This window comes from Hypanus sabinus, chromosome 12 (assembly GCF_030144855.1).
Source record: "Hypanus sabinus isolate sHypSab1 chromosome 12, sHypSab1.hap1, whole genome shotgun sequence".
NCBI classification, from domain to species: Eukaryota; Metazoa; Chordata; class Chondrichthyes; order Myliobatiformes; family Dasyatidae; genus Hypanus; species Hypanus sabinus.
This window is the reverse complement of record NC_082717.1, coordinates 74,848,843-74,864,025: the sequence shown is the minus strand read 5'-3', so window position 1 is coordinate 74,864,025 and position 15,183 is coordinate 74,848,843. Positions and strand designations below refer to the sequence as shown.

Here is a 15,183-nt window from a genome sequence, read left to right as displayed (position 1 = left end):
AGCTAGAGGGTAGTGAATCTGTGGAATTCAGTGCTGCGGATGGCTATAGACGTCAAATCATTAGATATATTTAAAGTGGAAATTGAGAAGTTCTTAATTAGTCAGGCTTCGAAGATCACATGGAAAGCGTAGGGGAATGGAGTTGACGGGAAGTAAATCAGCCATGATCAAATGGTGGGGCTGACCGGTAGACTGAATAGCCTCATTTTGCTCCTATATCTTATGGTCTTACACAGTGCCTATAAAAAGTATTCAATTCCCTTGGAAGTTTTTATGTTGTATTGTTTTACAACATTGAATTACAGTGAATTTAATTTGGCTTTTTTGACACTGATTAGCAAGAAGGACACTTTCGGTGGCAAAGTGAGAACAGTTTTCTACAAAGTGTCTAAATTAGTTACAATTATTAAACATAGAATTTATTGATTGCATAATAACTCACTCCTTTCAAATCAATTTTTAGTAGATACTCCTTGGGCAGCAATTATAGTTTGAGTTTGTGTGGATAGGTCTCTATCAGCTTTGCACATTTGGACACTGCAATTTTTCCCCTTTCTTCTTTACAAAACTGCACAAGCTCTGTCAGATTGTATGTTGACCGTGAGTGAACAGCTCTTTTTAAATTCAGCCACAAATTCTCAATTGGATTGAGGTCTAGACTTGGCCACTCCAGGACATTAACTTCGTTCGTTTTAAGCTATTCCCGTGTAGCTTTAGCTTTATACTTTGGGCTATTCTCTTGCTGGAAAACAAATCTTCTCCCAATTTGCAGTTTTCTTGCAGACTGCATCAGGTGTTCCTCCTTGACTTCCCTGTATTTTGCTGCATTCATTTTACCCTCTACCTTCACTGGCCATCAGACTAAATGCTATGCGTGGCATAAGCTAAACGCCATACATCATCAAAAACACACCATCCCTACCGTGAAGCATGGTGGTGGCTCCATCATGCTGTGGGGGTGCTTCACTGCAGCAGGCCCTGGAAGGCTTGTGAAGGTAGAGGGTAAAATGAATGCAGCAAAATACAGGGAAGTCAAGGAGGAACACCTGATGCAGTCTGCAAGAAAACTGCAAATTGGGAGAAGATTTGGGAGAAGAAATGCTAAAGCAATGTTGCCACTGATGCACAAGGCGTGGAGAGGAATAACAATATGAATGATATAATTATTGCTGGAATTGCTAAGAGCTGTTGCTGATGGAGTTACAAAATATTTATAAATTATAAAATCCAGACATTTTGCAGTTTGTTCTCACAACTTGGTTAAGATTTCTTTGCTATTTGCTGATTAGTCACAGTTTATAAAAGGAAGAAACTAATGATGTTCAAATAAAAAAAATACAGCTGCCTCTTCTCCCTACTTTGGCCCTGTTAAAAGTGCACAACATGGAGTACATTTGATCTCTGGTTGGCATTCCTCAACCTGACTGTCATTCTTGTAAGGGACATGGTCTCCAGGGTCCGATACTGCAGGTTGTCTCAGAATAATGCGTGAACATGATTTGATGAATAAGAGAAAGACAAAAAAAAAATGCAGGAAATAAATTTGTCTTCTTGGGGCTCAAGGAAATGTTGAATTATACAACTAGATCTATTTGCATTCATTTACAATTCTGGCACAATGAGCTCTCATTCGTACACCTTGAGTTCAGTTGTTTTGAAATATTTCTCTGCAGGACTAACTAAATCACCATTTGTTGCCAGGTTGCAATTAATTGGTGGAGCAATTGATTCATTAGTTATCATTATGACACTTATATTATTATCCAACCAGTGTACCAAATACAGGATTATGGTTAATTGGGACACACCGGGACCAGTACATTTTGGCCCATTTAAGCAGCTGCTTCGATTAACTAAAGTTTCATGGAACTAGGTAAAGTAGTATATAAAAAAACAAACTACTGTTTAACTCTGTAGTAAATTATGTATTTAAGTGAAATGCAGAACTAATTAGAGCACAACCAATGCTACTACAGTACTATAAAACTGGGCATTAGTTCCTAATGACAGGCATTCATGCAGCATACACTGTCATGTATGGGGTGTTCAGGGAGGGGTCGCACCTTTGGTGAAGGAACTTGTTGTGTCCATTCTGAGGCTACTTACTCATCTTTGGTCCTGCCTGGACAGTCAACTCTCACCTGTGGCTCAAAGTAGCCATTTGTGTGCAACAGTGATCACAGCCCAGTACACAGCTTTGACAGGCAGGCCTCCTACTCCGACGAAATGGGGACAGCCCTGTCCTAGCGTGTGAAGTTAGCTTTGGCGTACTGGGTGGATGAGATCAACGGTGAGATTCAATGGCCAAGAAGGTGGTACTGCAATGCTTTGAGGAGAGTGAAGGCATGAAAAGACACAGAAGAAGTAATAGTTATCAACTGTTACCAAGGAAGACCCCAGTTTGTGATGACTGCTTCTACCACTGGATCTCATTCTTGCAAGGTCGCTAGCATGGAACTGTCCAGGCTCAATAGCTTTTCCACTAAAACTCTCCCACACGGGTTTCACTGTTGTCGTTGGATGCACCAGACAACCCAGATGCTGCCTGTTCTTTTGATTGATAGTAAATAAACATAATTACCCCAGATGCCTAGTGCAGATAATGGACTGCCTTCATACAATGCTTTTGACGATTACGTTCTCCAACTCTTCATTTTTATTGTAACATTCAAGATGATTGGGGGACGTCACATGATGACGTAGGATCGAGACGCTGGAACCCAGCCCTCTCGTAAAAAAGTTAATAAATTAATGTTTAAGTGAAGAAAAGTTAATTAATACTTTTTTAAGGTTACTTATAAATTACTCTGGATTTTTTAAGCTATGCCTCATAAACAGAGGACGAAGAAAATTACTACCGCGAAGACCGCTCAAGTTGGAACAGAATCAAGGCCTACTTCTACTGAAGAACCACGGACTCAGGTACAGCACACCACCGGTGAAACAGAAAAGGAGACCGCGGCAGCATCAGCCATTTCAAAAGGGAAAGATCAACGAGAACTGCGCAAGCGTAAAGGAACGAGGATGCGCAAAAGAGAGCAACTAGAACTACAAAACCCAGCAACGACTGAAACCGACAGTGAAAGTGAGTCTGAGAGAGAGCCGGACTCTCTGGAAAAATCAGACGAAGATGGAGAAGAAGATGAAAGTTCCTCTGAAAATACAAAAAAGACTTTGAGGCAAATAATGCATAAATTAGAAAAATTAAATGCATTAAAAGTAATTAAAAGTAACCAAAAAGTAATTAAAGAAAAAATTACAAATATGGAGGCTATGTTTGATAAAATGACAAAGAAACAGGAAAAAATGGAAAAGAAAATTACAGATTTGGACGTCAAAATGAAAGAAATGGATGGAAGAATGAAGAAGATGGAAGATGATAATGATGCCTGGACATTAGAAAGAAAACAACTCGTGGGAAAAATTGATAAGCTTGAAAATTTTAGTAGATGCAACAATATTAAAATTGTTGGACTTAAAGAAGGTACCGAAGGAGAAGACCCAATAAATTTTTTTCAAAAATGGATTCCTGAAAAATTGGAAATGGGAGAAGAAACTTTAATTGAGATTCAAAGGGTGCACAGAGCCTTAAGACCAAGATCTCAAGATGATCAAAATCCGCGATCAATTTTGATAAGATGTTTAAGATACCAGGATAAAGAAAAGATTTTGAGGGCGGCTGCCCAGGGTGCTAAAAGAAGAAAAGGTCCGTTGATGATAGCAGAGAAACCAGTTCTTTCTTATCCTGATATAAGTTATAGCCTTTTGAAGAGAAAGAAAGAATTTAATCCAGCTAAAAATGTTTTATGGGAAAAAGGTTATAAGTTTTTAAAGCGTCACCCAGCAACATTGATAATTTTTTTGGAGGAGGGAAAAAGATTTTTTTCTGATTATCAAGATGCGGAGGTGTTCGCACAAAAACTTCCATCTCTTCGCTAATTAAACGTAGATTCTAGAGATTTCTAAATGTAATGGTTAAAGACGAAGACAGAGAAAGCAAATGGAACTGATGGACATTTAAGGATGATATAAGGGAGAAAAGTAAAATTTTAGAAATATTAATTGAGAATAGTATGTTTTATATATATATATATATATATATATATATATTTTAAGTTGTGGGGGGGCTGGGGAGCTTTGAATCGGTTACTACGGGATTCACGTGTGTAATCATGGCGATTGCCATGACCCGTACAATAGAGGGGGGTAATGTGTTTTTTTTCTTTCACAACATTAGTAGGGGGGTTTTTTGTTTTTTTATTTATTTTCTATTTTTCTTCTATTCTTTTGCCTGGATGATTGGTGGGGACACACATAGCAACATGGAGACTTCTAAAAAGATTTCCCAGGATACAACAAAAATGGGAAAGTGATTTGAATATTAAAATTGAAGAAACAAATTGGTCAAGACTATGTCTTGATAGTATGACAAATACAATAAATGTTCGGTTAAGATTAGTGCAGTATAATTTTCTACATCAATTATATATTACACCACAAAAAATAAAAAAATTAAATCCAAATTTATCGGATCAGTGTTTCCAATGTAACCAGGAAACTGGTACTTTTTTACATTCGACATGGTCTTGCTCTAAAATTCAACCTTTTTGGACAAATTTAAGACTTTTACTGGAACAAATTACAGGAACACAATTTCCTCATAATCCAATATTACTTTTACTAGGTGATATTGAAGGGATAAAACCGAAACTCAAACTAAATAAATATCAGAAAGAATTTATAAAAATTGCACTGGCAGTAGCCAAAAAAGCTATTGCAGTTACTTGGAAATCGGATACATATTTAAGTATAGACTCTTGGAAGAAAGAAATCTATGGCTGTATTCCATTAGAAAAAATTACTTATAATTTAAGAGATAAATATGAAACATTTCTGAAAATTTGGAGCCCTTATTTACAAAAGACAGGATTAAATATATAGATGCTCTGAAGATGAAACAATTGGTTATTAGGGGAAAGAAATAAATATACATATTAAAGTTATTACGAATTCCATGGAGCATGTGGAGATCTTCCAACAACCAGGCATTCTTTCTTTCTTTCTTTTTTTTTCTTTCTCTTTTTTTCTATAGGGCAGTTAGGGGGGAGGGGGTAAGGGTTATATACATTTTTTTTCATACTTTACTTTGTAATTATTTAAAAATGCAATAAAAAAAGTTTTCAAAAAAAAAACATTCAAGATGATTATCAATACCGTCAAATTCTTTGTAGCTTCAAAATTGCTGAATAGGTGAAATCATTTTATTTTCACTCCCAGCCGTTTCTGGCATTTCCAAGCCTGAATGATTGAAACTGCAGTGAACAAGACAGTTCGAACTTGTCTTGCTGCTTATTTCTCGCTAATTAGCAATGACAAAAGTCACTGCTTTTTGCTCACAAACACACGCAAAAGATGCTATTTAAAAACTGTTCACTCTTCAGCACGGCCTAGTGTCTAATAGCCACAGAAGTTCACACAACTGATGCTAGTTAGAAACTGCTCACCATCCCAATTATGCAGCATGGATAAAAGAAAAGGAATCCTGGCTATTTTTTCAATTAGTTTTTGTGCTTTAAGAGTGGTCCCATTTAATGTGCTCCCCAATTAATGGATGAACTAATAACTGGAATCCATTGTATATTGATGGAAGGAAAACATGTACACTGTTTCCTTGCATCCCTATTGTACCTGACCATGAAAAATCTTACCACTAAAAATGCATGTAACTTAGAAAGGTACCTAAAGGTTGCACACAGAGAGAATCAAAAGGAATGGGCATTGAGCCTTTTGTATAAATGTCATAAGTAGCAATAAAAGTCTGGTCATAAAACAGTTGGATCTGAGGTAAATTTGCTTTTGAAGTTGATGAAGGATGTACATTTTAAAGGGGTTGAATAAAGTAAGGAGGCAAAGGAGTTGGGGAAGAAGAAGCAAATAATGTGGATTGCCAATCTGAATGTTTTGGCGCCAGAGGAAAGGGAGAAGTTTGAGATTTTTTTTCTCTCAGTTGCATTAATGAATGGATTAACAACATGATCAGTGATCTTGCAGTTGTATTTATATTTAATAAAACATGGCAATATTTTTAAGTAAAGAATAGTCAGTAGATTACATTAGTAAAAAAAAAAGTACATTGGGTGAGTACTTTAGCAGCAATCTTCTATGGAATTGGTTAGAACAAGCAGGGATTTTGGGGATATAGACAGGTGATCTTGATACTGAAAAGGAACTGTGGTATTCAGCCCAGCTCTGACAAGTAGAAGGTCAAAGCTGTTAATCTCAACTTTAAGATGGAACAAGATAGGAGTATAGGGTTAATGGCAAGAGCACAGAGATTTTAGCTAGAGCCTAAATGCAGTTACTGCCTTTATTTTGTGTTGGGTTCAAAGTTAAAAGCTTCCAGCACCTGTATAACTTAATGTTATAATGTTGCAGAAGGATGTCGCTTTAGAACAGAGATAAGGTGGAATTTCTTTGGTCAGAGAGTGATAAATCTGTGGAATTCACTGCCGCAGACAGCTGCAAAGGTCAAGTCATTGGATACATTTAAAGCAAAGGTTGAGAGGTTCTAAATTAATGAGGGTGTCAAAAGTTGGGGGGGGGAGCTAAAAGAGAATGGGGTTGAAAGGGAAATAAATTAGCTATGATGAAGCAGCAAAACTGATTTGATAGACTGAATTGCCTAATTCTACTCCTAGATCTTATGGCCTTGTGTTAGATAAGCAATTTGTGTCCTTTGCTGATGTTAATAAAGGTCAGGGTATGGATGTCAAAAAAGAGAACGAAAGTACCAAGAATGAATTCTGAGGAGTCATAACATTATAGTATTTGAACAAAAGGTTTTAAACAAGTGCAGGACATGCATAGTCATACAGGGGCAATGGCCGAAGCTGGGGCTGGAATTGGAAACTATAGAGAAGTAAGCGTGGATGAAATCCCTTTTCCACCGTCAATGAGCCCAGGTCACTAGGGCTAGGTGAACATACGAGTGGAAGGCAATAATACAGAGCAATTATAAAGTAGGTAACAAGGTAGAACCAAAGGTTAGGTCAAAAGTGTTTACATTTTCAGGAAATGTTGAATTTGATAAGAAGAGTAATATCCTAATTGCTTTGAATATTCAGGGCTAGAATTATGACAATATGTTACAAGGAGTAGATCTGCTGCTCAAGTACATTGAACCATTTAAACAACATTGATGGGGCACCTGACCATTTTCTTGCCCTTACAGAACCTATGTTTCTCTGAATCTGTTGGGTAACTAGCAGGACAGGAAACAGTCAGGTTTCCTAAGCAACACCAACAAACTGCTGGAGGAACTCAGCAGTGTCAGGCAGCATCTATGGAAAAGAGTAAACAGTTGATGTTTCAGGTCGAGACCCTTCTTCAGGACTGAGAGGGAAGGTGTGAGATGCCTGAATTGAAAGATGGGGATTTGGATTTCCAGCATCTGCAGGTTTTCTTGAGTCAGGTTTCCTGCTGAGGGTACTTGTATGGGTTAATGTGCTTTGAATGCTTTCCCTGTCGACTATAATGAACAGAGAACAACTGGTTTAATTGGCCTTGATTTCATGTGAAGTGATAAGCTGTGTAAATTATTCCTCTGTTTCTGAGGAGGCACATTTTGGAAACATAGCTTTGTCAAATATGTCTATCGTTTTATCACATATTGTATGTTGTCTGATTAAATTTCTAGAGTGATATAGCGGATGTGCCAAATGACAACACCAAAAATGACAAAAAAAAAGCAAGTGTAACACCACAAACCAGCTCAGAATTGGGGCAGAACTCGTCTTCTGGCCAAGGAGTTGGAAATGATGCTAAGAAAGGTGATAACCAATATATCTTTATCATCAATTGTTTTGTACACTATTAGATTAAAACATATCACCATTATGACTGTGAATATTGAGCAGGATTTCTAGGCAATAATATTCTTTTTACCTTCAGATTTGGGAAATGGTCCATTGTCCAGATGCTTTTCACTCAATTTTCTGCATTTCTGCAGAGTGTTTATATATAGCTACCACCAGACTCCGAAGACAATTAAAATTTCAGAATAAGTGCCCTGATTTTCCAGCAAGCCAAGACCCAAGCTATCACAAAAGCAAATGTTCTGTTGCAGTAAAATGTTGAATTGAGCTTTCCCTTGATTCTGCCATCATGTTAAAATATATATCTACACTTGCCGACACTGAATCATGACTCAAACAGATGACTGCATTGGTTTCCTTCACGGCATTAACCACAGTCCAGTACAATAATTTTAAGTATGAGTTAGATGTTACTATTTGACCAGAAGACAGTGGAAAAGATGTTGTAAAACTGGATCTTTTTCTGGCTCATTTACTCACAGTGGCAATTTTAACTGGCTTATGAGATGTTTGTGCGATTTGCCTATTACTGTTACAGCCACTCCAGTATAAAAGTGCCCACAGCTGACTTTGGCACCACCATTGTAGCTGTGGTGACAGAGCACAGTTCAGAACATCTGTGAAAGGTTGCATAGTTACAGTGCAGCCATTTTCAATTTCAGAATTCATAGTCCTCTGATCAGCAAAATGGCAAGTGCAGCTAGTATTTAACCTATTATACATTTATTAGAAAATATTAGCAGATGTTACAGGATGCTTAACAACTTCAGGTGCTTATAATTTTCACGTACCTTTTGAATTCTTTACGACAGATAAAATAGGGGGAAATAAGCAAATGAAAATATTTCATCTGGAAAACAAAACATGCAATGTTTTAATCTCCCGGGTAGATAAACAACTGTATGTAAATATTTTTAAATGTAAAGCAGCATGAAGCAACTCCCTGAGTTTAAGTGGCAAAAGTCCAACAAAGTTATTAATATTATCACATAGGTTGGAAGGTTGAGCTCTAATCCAGGTGGGCACCACAAGAGTAAACATCAGTCCTATAGGTTGCCGATCTCCATCCTTAATTTCCTAAGTGCACTTACTGTTAGCCATGAAATATCTTAACATCACAACTAAGTCTTTTATATCCTCGCAATGCAGTCTGATTGTTATAAAATAATTGAGGAAGTATTTTAGATGTGCTTAATAACAAGTGTTTGATTTTTTTTTCCCCTCCCACCACCCCATTCCTCCCAGATATAACACTGGTACCTCAGGTGAATATAGAGGACTTAAAGCAAATGAAGGTAATTTTGATGCAATATTTTAGAAACTACAGTTATTTTGATGTTATGTTAATATGACATATGATACCTTTTGCTTCGCTGAGCACCAGTCCTATGGACAGGAGCATCTTCTATCAAACCGTTAGTTGTCAAGGATCTGTGTGTCATGAGACAGTGTGTTACATTTACCGTAGCTGTGGCATCACAGAAAGTCTGGATCTGTGATATTTGAATGTTACCAAACAGCAATACATATTTTATTAGGTGGAACGTCTCAACAGGAAGCACCAAGGCCTAACGTACCCCTGACGTGGCTTCTGCACAAAGCACAGGCCACAGATCAAATACAGAGAGCCAAATGTTGTAAATAATCTGAAATTTGTGGCCTTCCTAGTGGGTGTTGCTTAACTGTTGATCATATAAACTGAACAAAAATCATCAAAAGGTTCTTTTTCTTGATAATCATGCAATTTTTTTCCATCTTCAATCAGTATCATAAACCCTTCATGTCAGAGAATGGGTCTTCATTAAAGCACAAAAACAAAGTAAAATTGAATGCTATTGTCCAGAATATGTGTTGTCTTTGGGCTATGAGGTGATAATTTCTTGGAATGATTTATATAGTGCTGCTAAAGAAGCCAATGGAGTGGCAAGTTAGGTTTGTGAATGTCAAAATAGGAAACAAGTTACTTAGAGTTTTGGCTGGAGATCACAGGGCTGATGATCTCAGTATTGATTGCTGTAGAGATTCAGGTATCCGCCATGTGGGAAGTTTAAACTATTGATGCTGCTGCAGTATTCAAGATCATGGGAGATTCCCAGAAGACCTCGTGCTTCTCAGAGTATCAAGGCCAATCATGTTCTCTTGAATGTGTAGTTACTATTGAGGTATGTTTAATAATATGCCAGGTGTTCATTTATATTGAGCAATGTCTGAGAGAGTAACCCACATGATTGATTCTAGCCAGATGGTTCAGTATATTCAAGAGAGAAAGGATCTGTGATTTAGTATTTTGTTTTGCAAGCCTCCACGTAAATTTTCTCTACAGTTGGCAAGCTGCCGTTTATTCTGTGCTGTGTTTGGTTTATGCTTACCTCATTCTAAATTTCTACCCTTTAATCCTTCCTCAGAGTGATGTTGGGAAGATCTGAGAGAAAATTGTTCTCTGAATTAGAAAACCATCTTTTAGTAGGCTTGACAAAAAAAAAGAGGGAGATTTTATTTCCAGGGAATCGCTTAGGATAAATAGCATCAGAGCAGGTCTTTCAACATAACAAATCTGTTCTGGTCATTTTGGCGCCCATCCTTTCTCATCTGAATCTATCAGAATAAATCACAAGTCCTTTCTGTCTTGTTTATATATATATATATTTAACTACTCATGTTAAATATAACCTTTATCACCCGGTTAACATCAATTACATGGGTCACTCTCCCAGTTACTTTACTGGCTGATGCATGTCACAGCCTTACATGACAAAACATGGTCAATCATAATTCAGTTGAATAGTTTGCTTGTCTTGGTGCAGGCTGAGAGCATGAGTTTTGTTGCTCATTTTATTCAGTAAAACTTAAATGTATGATAGGGTTACGGAGGTAAAACAATTTTTTTTTGCAGATTGAGGAATTGGGTTGGAGTAGGTAAATATTGATTAATAGGGTAAGGAAGAAACCAGTGGAAAAGACCTACTGAAGGTATTTTGTTTGTACATATAAATTTGTATTCTCGTGTTAAGCTTTAGTAGTTTAGGGCAAATGCAATAAGTTTTAAGCATCTTTACAGTAATAATATTTAGTTTTGTATCTCAATGTGAAGAAAATATGCATCAGGCTGCTGGTTAGAACAACATAGAGCTCATTAAGTCTGTCAGTACTGTTAAAGGTAAAAAAAATCTTTATATCCTTTTTTATAATCTTGTCATTTTTGTGTGTAGTGAATAAAATGAAAATGATGACCATTTTGTAAAGGAAAGCCTAAAAACGATTAGGTTGCTGTTAGAACAAAGCAATAGAATAATGGATTATGATCTTTTTAAATCAAAAAAGGACATAATCCAGGATTCCCATTGTGATTACGTTCCTTTTTCAAATGCAAACAAATTGTTTCATTGCTTGATATTGTAGGCCTATCTAAAACTGCAGAAGAAACAACAAAAAGAGCTGAGTGCCCTAAAGAAAAAGCATGCCAAGGTATGTGTGCATCATTCGTATTTCTTTCTCATACAAGGTTTGTAGGTATTGCTGGCTGCCATTTGTTGCGCTTTTTTTTGGATATGTCCTCCTGTGCATGTGTAGACGGCAAACAGTGTGGTACACTGGTACATCACTGAGAAATACATCTAGACGTCACTAATGTGCTGGAGTGTTTTCATTTATTGCTGAGCAGATGCACAGTGAACCAGTAATAAAAATCAGACTTGGATATCCATTTAATAAGATCAACATTTTCATCAGCTTTTCAACATTAATAAAAGATGTTTCATGCAGCACAGACCAATGTAGTAGGTCACAATTGCATTTATTCAAGGTGACCACTTTTTTTCTGACATGTACCTAATTCTGGCTAGCAATAACTTGAACAAAGGATAAAAGATTTTAAAGCAATATTAGACCAAATGTGTTTTTATTTTATTTTTCCAACTTTACCCATCTGTTCTGTACCTCAAGGTTTTGACATCAGCTGGCCTTCAATTGCCTCCTAATCTTTTCCAAAGCCAGTTGAGGGAGTTGAATGCATGATGGAGTGCTGAGGGAATGCTGCAGTGTTCTGGGCTGTCCATTGAACAAGGCTGTGTTTGCTCTATCACAGTAATGCAGATCTTCTATATTTTTATGAAAAGATGTACAGAGGAGTTTTTCTGGTATCTTAATCCATTTACCTGAATTAATTGAGATCAAGTTACGGATTGTGGATTGAACTGGGATCCTCCTTATTCTCTGTAACAAGATTATTCACTGAATGAATGTGCTGACCTTCAGGGCTATTCACTATGAACATTACTAACATGGATTTGAAGGCTAAAAACATTACTGTAAATACTTAACATTACAGTGTAGAAGTTAGATTTGATGGCAAAAGAAAAAGGTTTATGCCTTTGTTTTAACAACGGTCCGAGGAGCAGTCCAGATTTTCTCAGTCATAGTGACAAACACTGGTACTGCAGAGACACTTGAAGCATGAATCATGTCTAAATAGCATTGGGCACTGACCTTGCTTTAATTTCATGGGTCAGCACTCATTTTGATGTTTCAGGTGAACTTGGCAAAAGTACGTCCAAGTGGATATTTGTCCTTGAGAGAGGAAGGTGAGAAGTAGTGCATTGCAGTAGGCTTGAAGGCGAGGGGAAAGCGTTACTGACACTGCTATTGGGACAGAGAAAAAAATTCCCAGAAGTAAATGACTGCTGGTTTTGTGGGAGGACAGAGTGCCCCAGTGTCCTTCAATGCAATGAAGACAAATGCTGTGTGAGGAAGGCATGCAGAGGAGTAAAGCATTGTTTGATTTTGAGCACCCCACACGGGGCAACAGAAGAACAGAGGTAAAGTTCAAGATCAATTAATTATGGAAGCACATATGTTACTGTATGCGACCCTGAGATTCATTTCCCTGGGGGCACACTCATAAAATCCGTATCAGTCAATAACCATGATAGAATCAATGAAAGGCCACACCAACTGGGCGTTCTGCTAGTGTGTAAAAGACAATAAACTGTGCAAATACAAAAATAAAAAATAATGATATTAAATAAATTAGCAATAAATATTGAGAACGCGAGATGAAGAGTCATTGAAAGTAAGTTGAAACTGGAAGAGATGTGGGTGAGGGCAGCTCCACCATCAACAGTGCCCTCACTCACATCTCTTACATTTCATGCACATCTGCCCTCATACCATCTTCCCGCCAACATTCCAGGTATAGGGTTCCTCTTGTCCTCACCGACCATGCCACAAGCCTCCACATCCAGCACATAGTTCTACATAACTTCTCACATCTCCAATGGGATCCCGTCACCAAGCACATTTTTCCCCCCTCCACTTTTCACTTTCAGCAGGGATCGCTCCCTTCACGACTCTCTTGTCCGTTCATCCCTGCCCACTGATCTCTCTCCTGGTACTTATCCTTGAAAGTAGAACAAATGCCACGCTTGCCTCTACACCTCCTCCCCTCACTACCATTCAAGGCCCCAAACAGACCTTCCATATGAGGCAACACTTCACCTGTGAGTCTGTTGGGGTCGCCTACTGTATCTGCTGCTCCTGATATGGCCTCCTGTGTATCAGTGAGACCTGATGTAGATTGGGAGACTGTTTCATCAAGCACCTTCACTCCATCCACCACAAAAAGCAGGATTTCCCCATGGTCGCCTATTTCAATTCTAATTCCATTCCAATTCGGATATGTCAGTCCATGGCTTCCTCGATGATGTCACACTCAGTTTGGAAGAGCAACACCTTGTATTCTGTCTGGGTAGCCTCCAACTTGATGGCATAAACCATAAAACATTACAGTACAGAAACAGGCCTTTAGGCCTTTCTTGGCTGTGCCAAACTATTTTTCTGCCTTGTCCCACTGACCTGCACCTGGACCATATCCCTCCATACAGCTCTCATCCATGTACCTGTCCAAGTTTTTCTTAAAGGTTAACAGTGAGCCCGCATTTACCACTTCATCTGGCAGCTCATTCCACACTCCCACCACTCTCTGTGTGAAGAAGCCCCCCTTAATGTTCCCTTTAAACTTTTCCTCCTTCACCCTTAACCCATGTCCTCTGGTTTTTTTCTCTGCTAGCCTCAGTGGAAAAAGCCTGCTTGCATTCACTCTATCTATTCCCATCATAATTTTATATACCTCTATCAAATCTCCCCTCATTCTCCTATGCTCCGGGGAATAAAGTCCTAACCTATTAAACATTTCTCTGTTACTCAGTTTCTCACGTCCCAACAACATCCTTGTAAACTTTCTCTGCACTCTTTTAACCTTATTAATATCCTTCCTGTAATTCAGTGACCCAAACTGCACACAATACTCCAAATTCAGCCTCACCAATGCCTTATACAACCTCACCATAACATTCCAACTCTTATACTCAATACTTTGATTTATAATGGCCGATGTACCAAAAGCTCTCCTTACTACCCTATCTACCTGTGACGCCACTTTTAGGGAATTTTGTATCTGTTTTCCTAAATCCCTCTGTTCTACTGCACTCCTCAGTGCCCTACCAATTATCTTGGATGTTCCACCTTGGTTTTTCCTTCCAAAGTGCAATACCTCACACTTGTCTGTATTAAACTCCATCTGCCATTTTTCAGCCCATTTTTCCATCTGGTCCAAATCCCTCTGCAAGTTTGAAGACCTTCCTCACTGCCCACTACACCTCTAATCTTTGTATTGTCAACAAATTTGCTGATCCAATTTACCACATTATCATTCAGATCATTGATCTAGATGACATATTACAATTGACCTAGCACTGATCCCTGTGGCACACCACTAGTCACAGGCCTCCACTCAAAGAAGCAATCCTTCACTACCAGTCTCTGGCTTCTCCCATTGAGCCAACGTCTCATCCAATTTACTACCTCACCATGTATAGCTAGCGACTGAATTTTCCTAACTAACCTCCCATGCGGGACCTTGTCAAAGGCCTTACTGAAGTCCATGTAGACAACATCCACTGCCTTCCCTTCATCCACTTTCCTTGTAACCTCCTCGAAAAACGCAAACAGATTTGTTAAATGTGACCTACCACGCATAAAGCCGTATTGACTCTCCCTAATAAGTCCCTGTCTATCTAAGTACTTGTAGATCCTACCTCTTAGTACTCCTTCCAATAATTTACCTACTACCAATGTCAAACTTACCGGCCTATAATTTCCGGGATTACATGTGCATCAATTTCTCAAACCTTTGGTAATTGCACCACCCTGCCTTCACCAGTCCCTATATCTGTTTTCCCCTCTCACCTTCTCTTCTTACCAGCCCATCACCTTCCTCTGGTGCTTCTCCCCTTTTCTTTCTTTTATGGTATTC

At 38.2% G+C, this 15,183-nt stretch overlaps 1 protein-coding gene across 6 annotated transcripts in view; it reads left to right on the top strand.

The window, feature by feature from the left end:
• The window catches only part of LOC132403024 (1-phosphatidylinositol 4,5-bisphosphate phosphodiesterase beta-4), a 542,946-nt gene that overhangs the window by 424,534 nt on the left and 103,229 nt on the right, over window positions 1-15,183 (top strand). For all 6 annotated transcript variants that reach the window (XM_059986236.1, XM_059986232.1, XM_059986233.1 and 3 more), the window contains 3 exons: window positions 7,697-7,829; window positions 9,120-9,169; window positions 11,274-11,339. In XM_059986236.1, coding sequence (XP_059842219.1) covers window positions 7,697-7,829; window positions 9,120-9,169; window positions 11,274-11,339 — 249 coding nt within the window. The remainder of the gene's footprint in view (window positions 1-7,696; window positions 7,830-9,119; window positions 9,170-11,273; window positions 11,340-15,183) is intronic.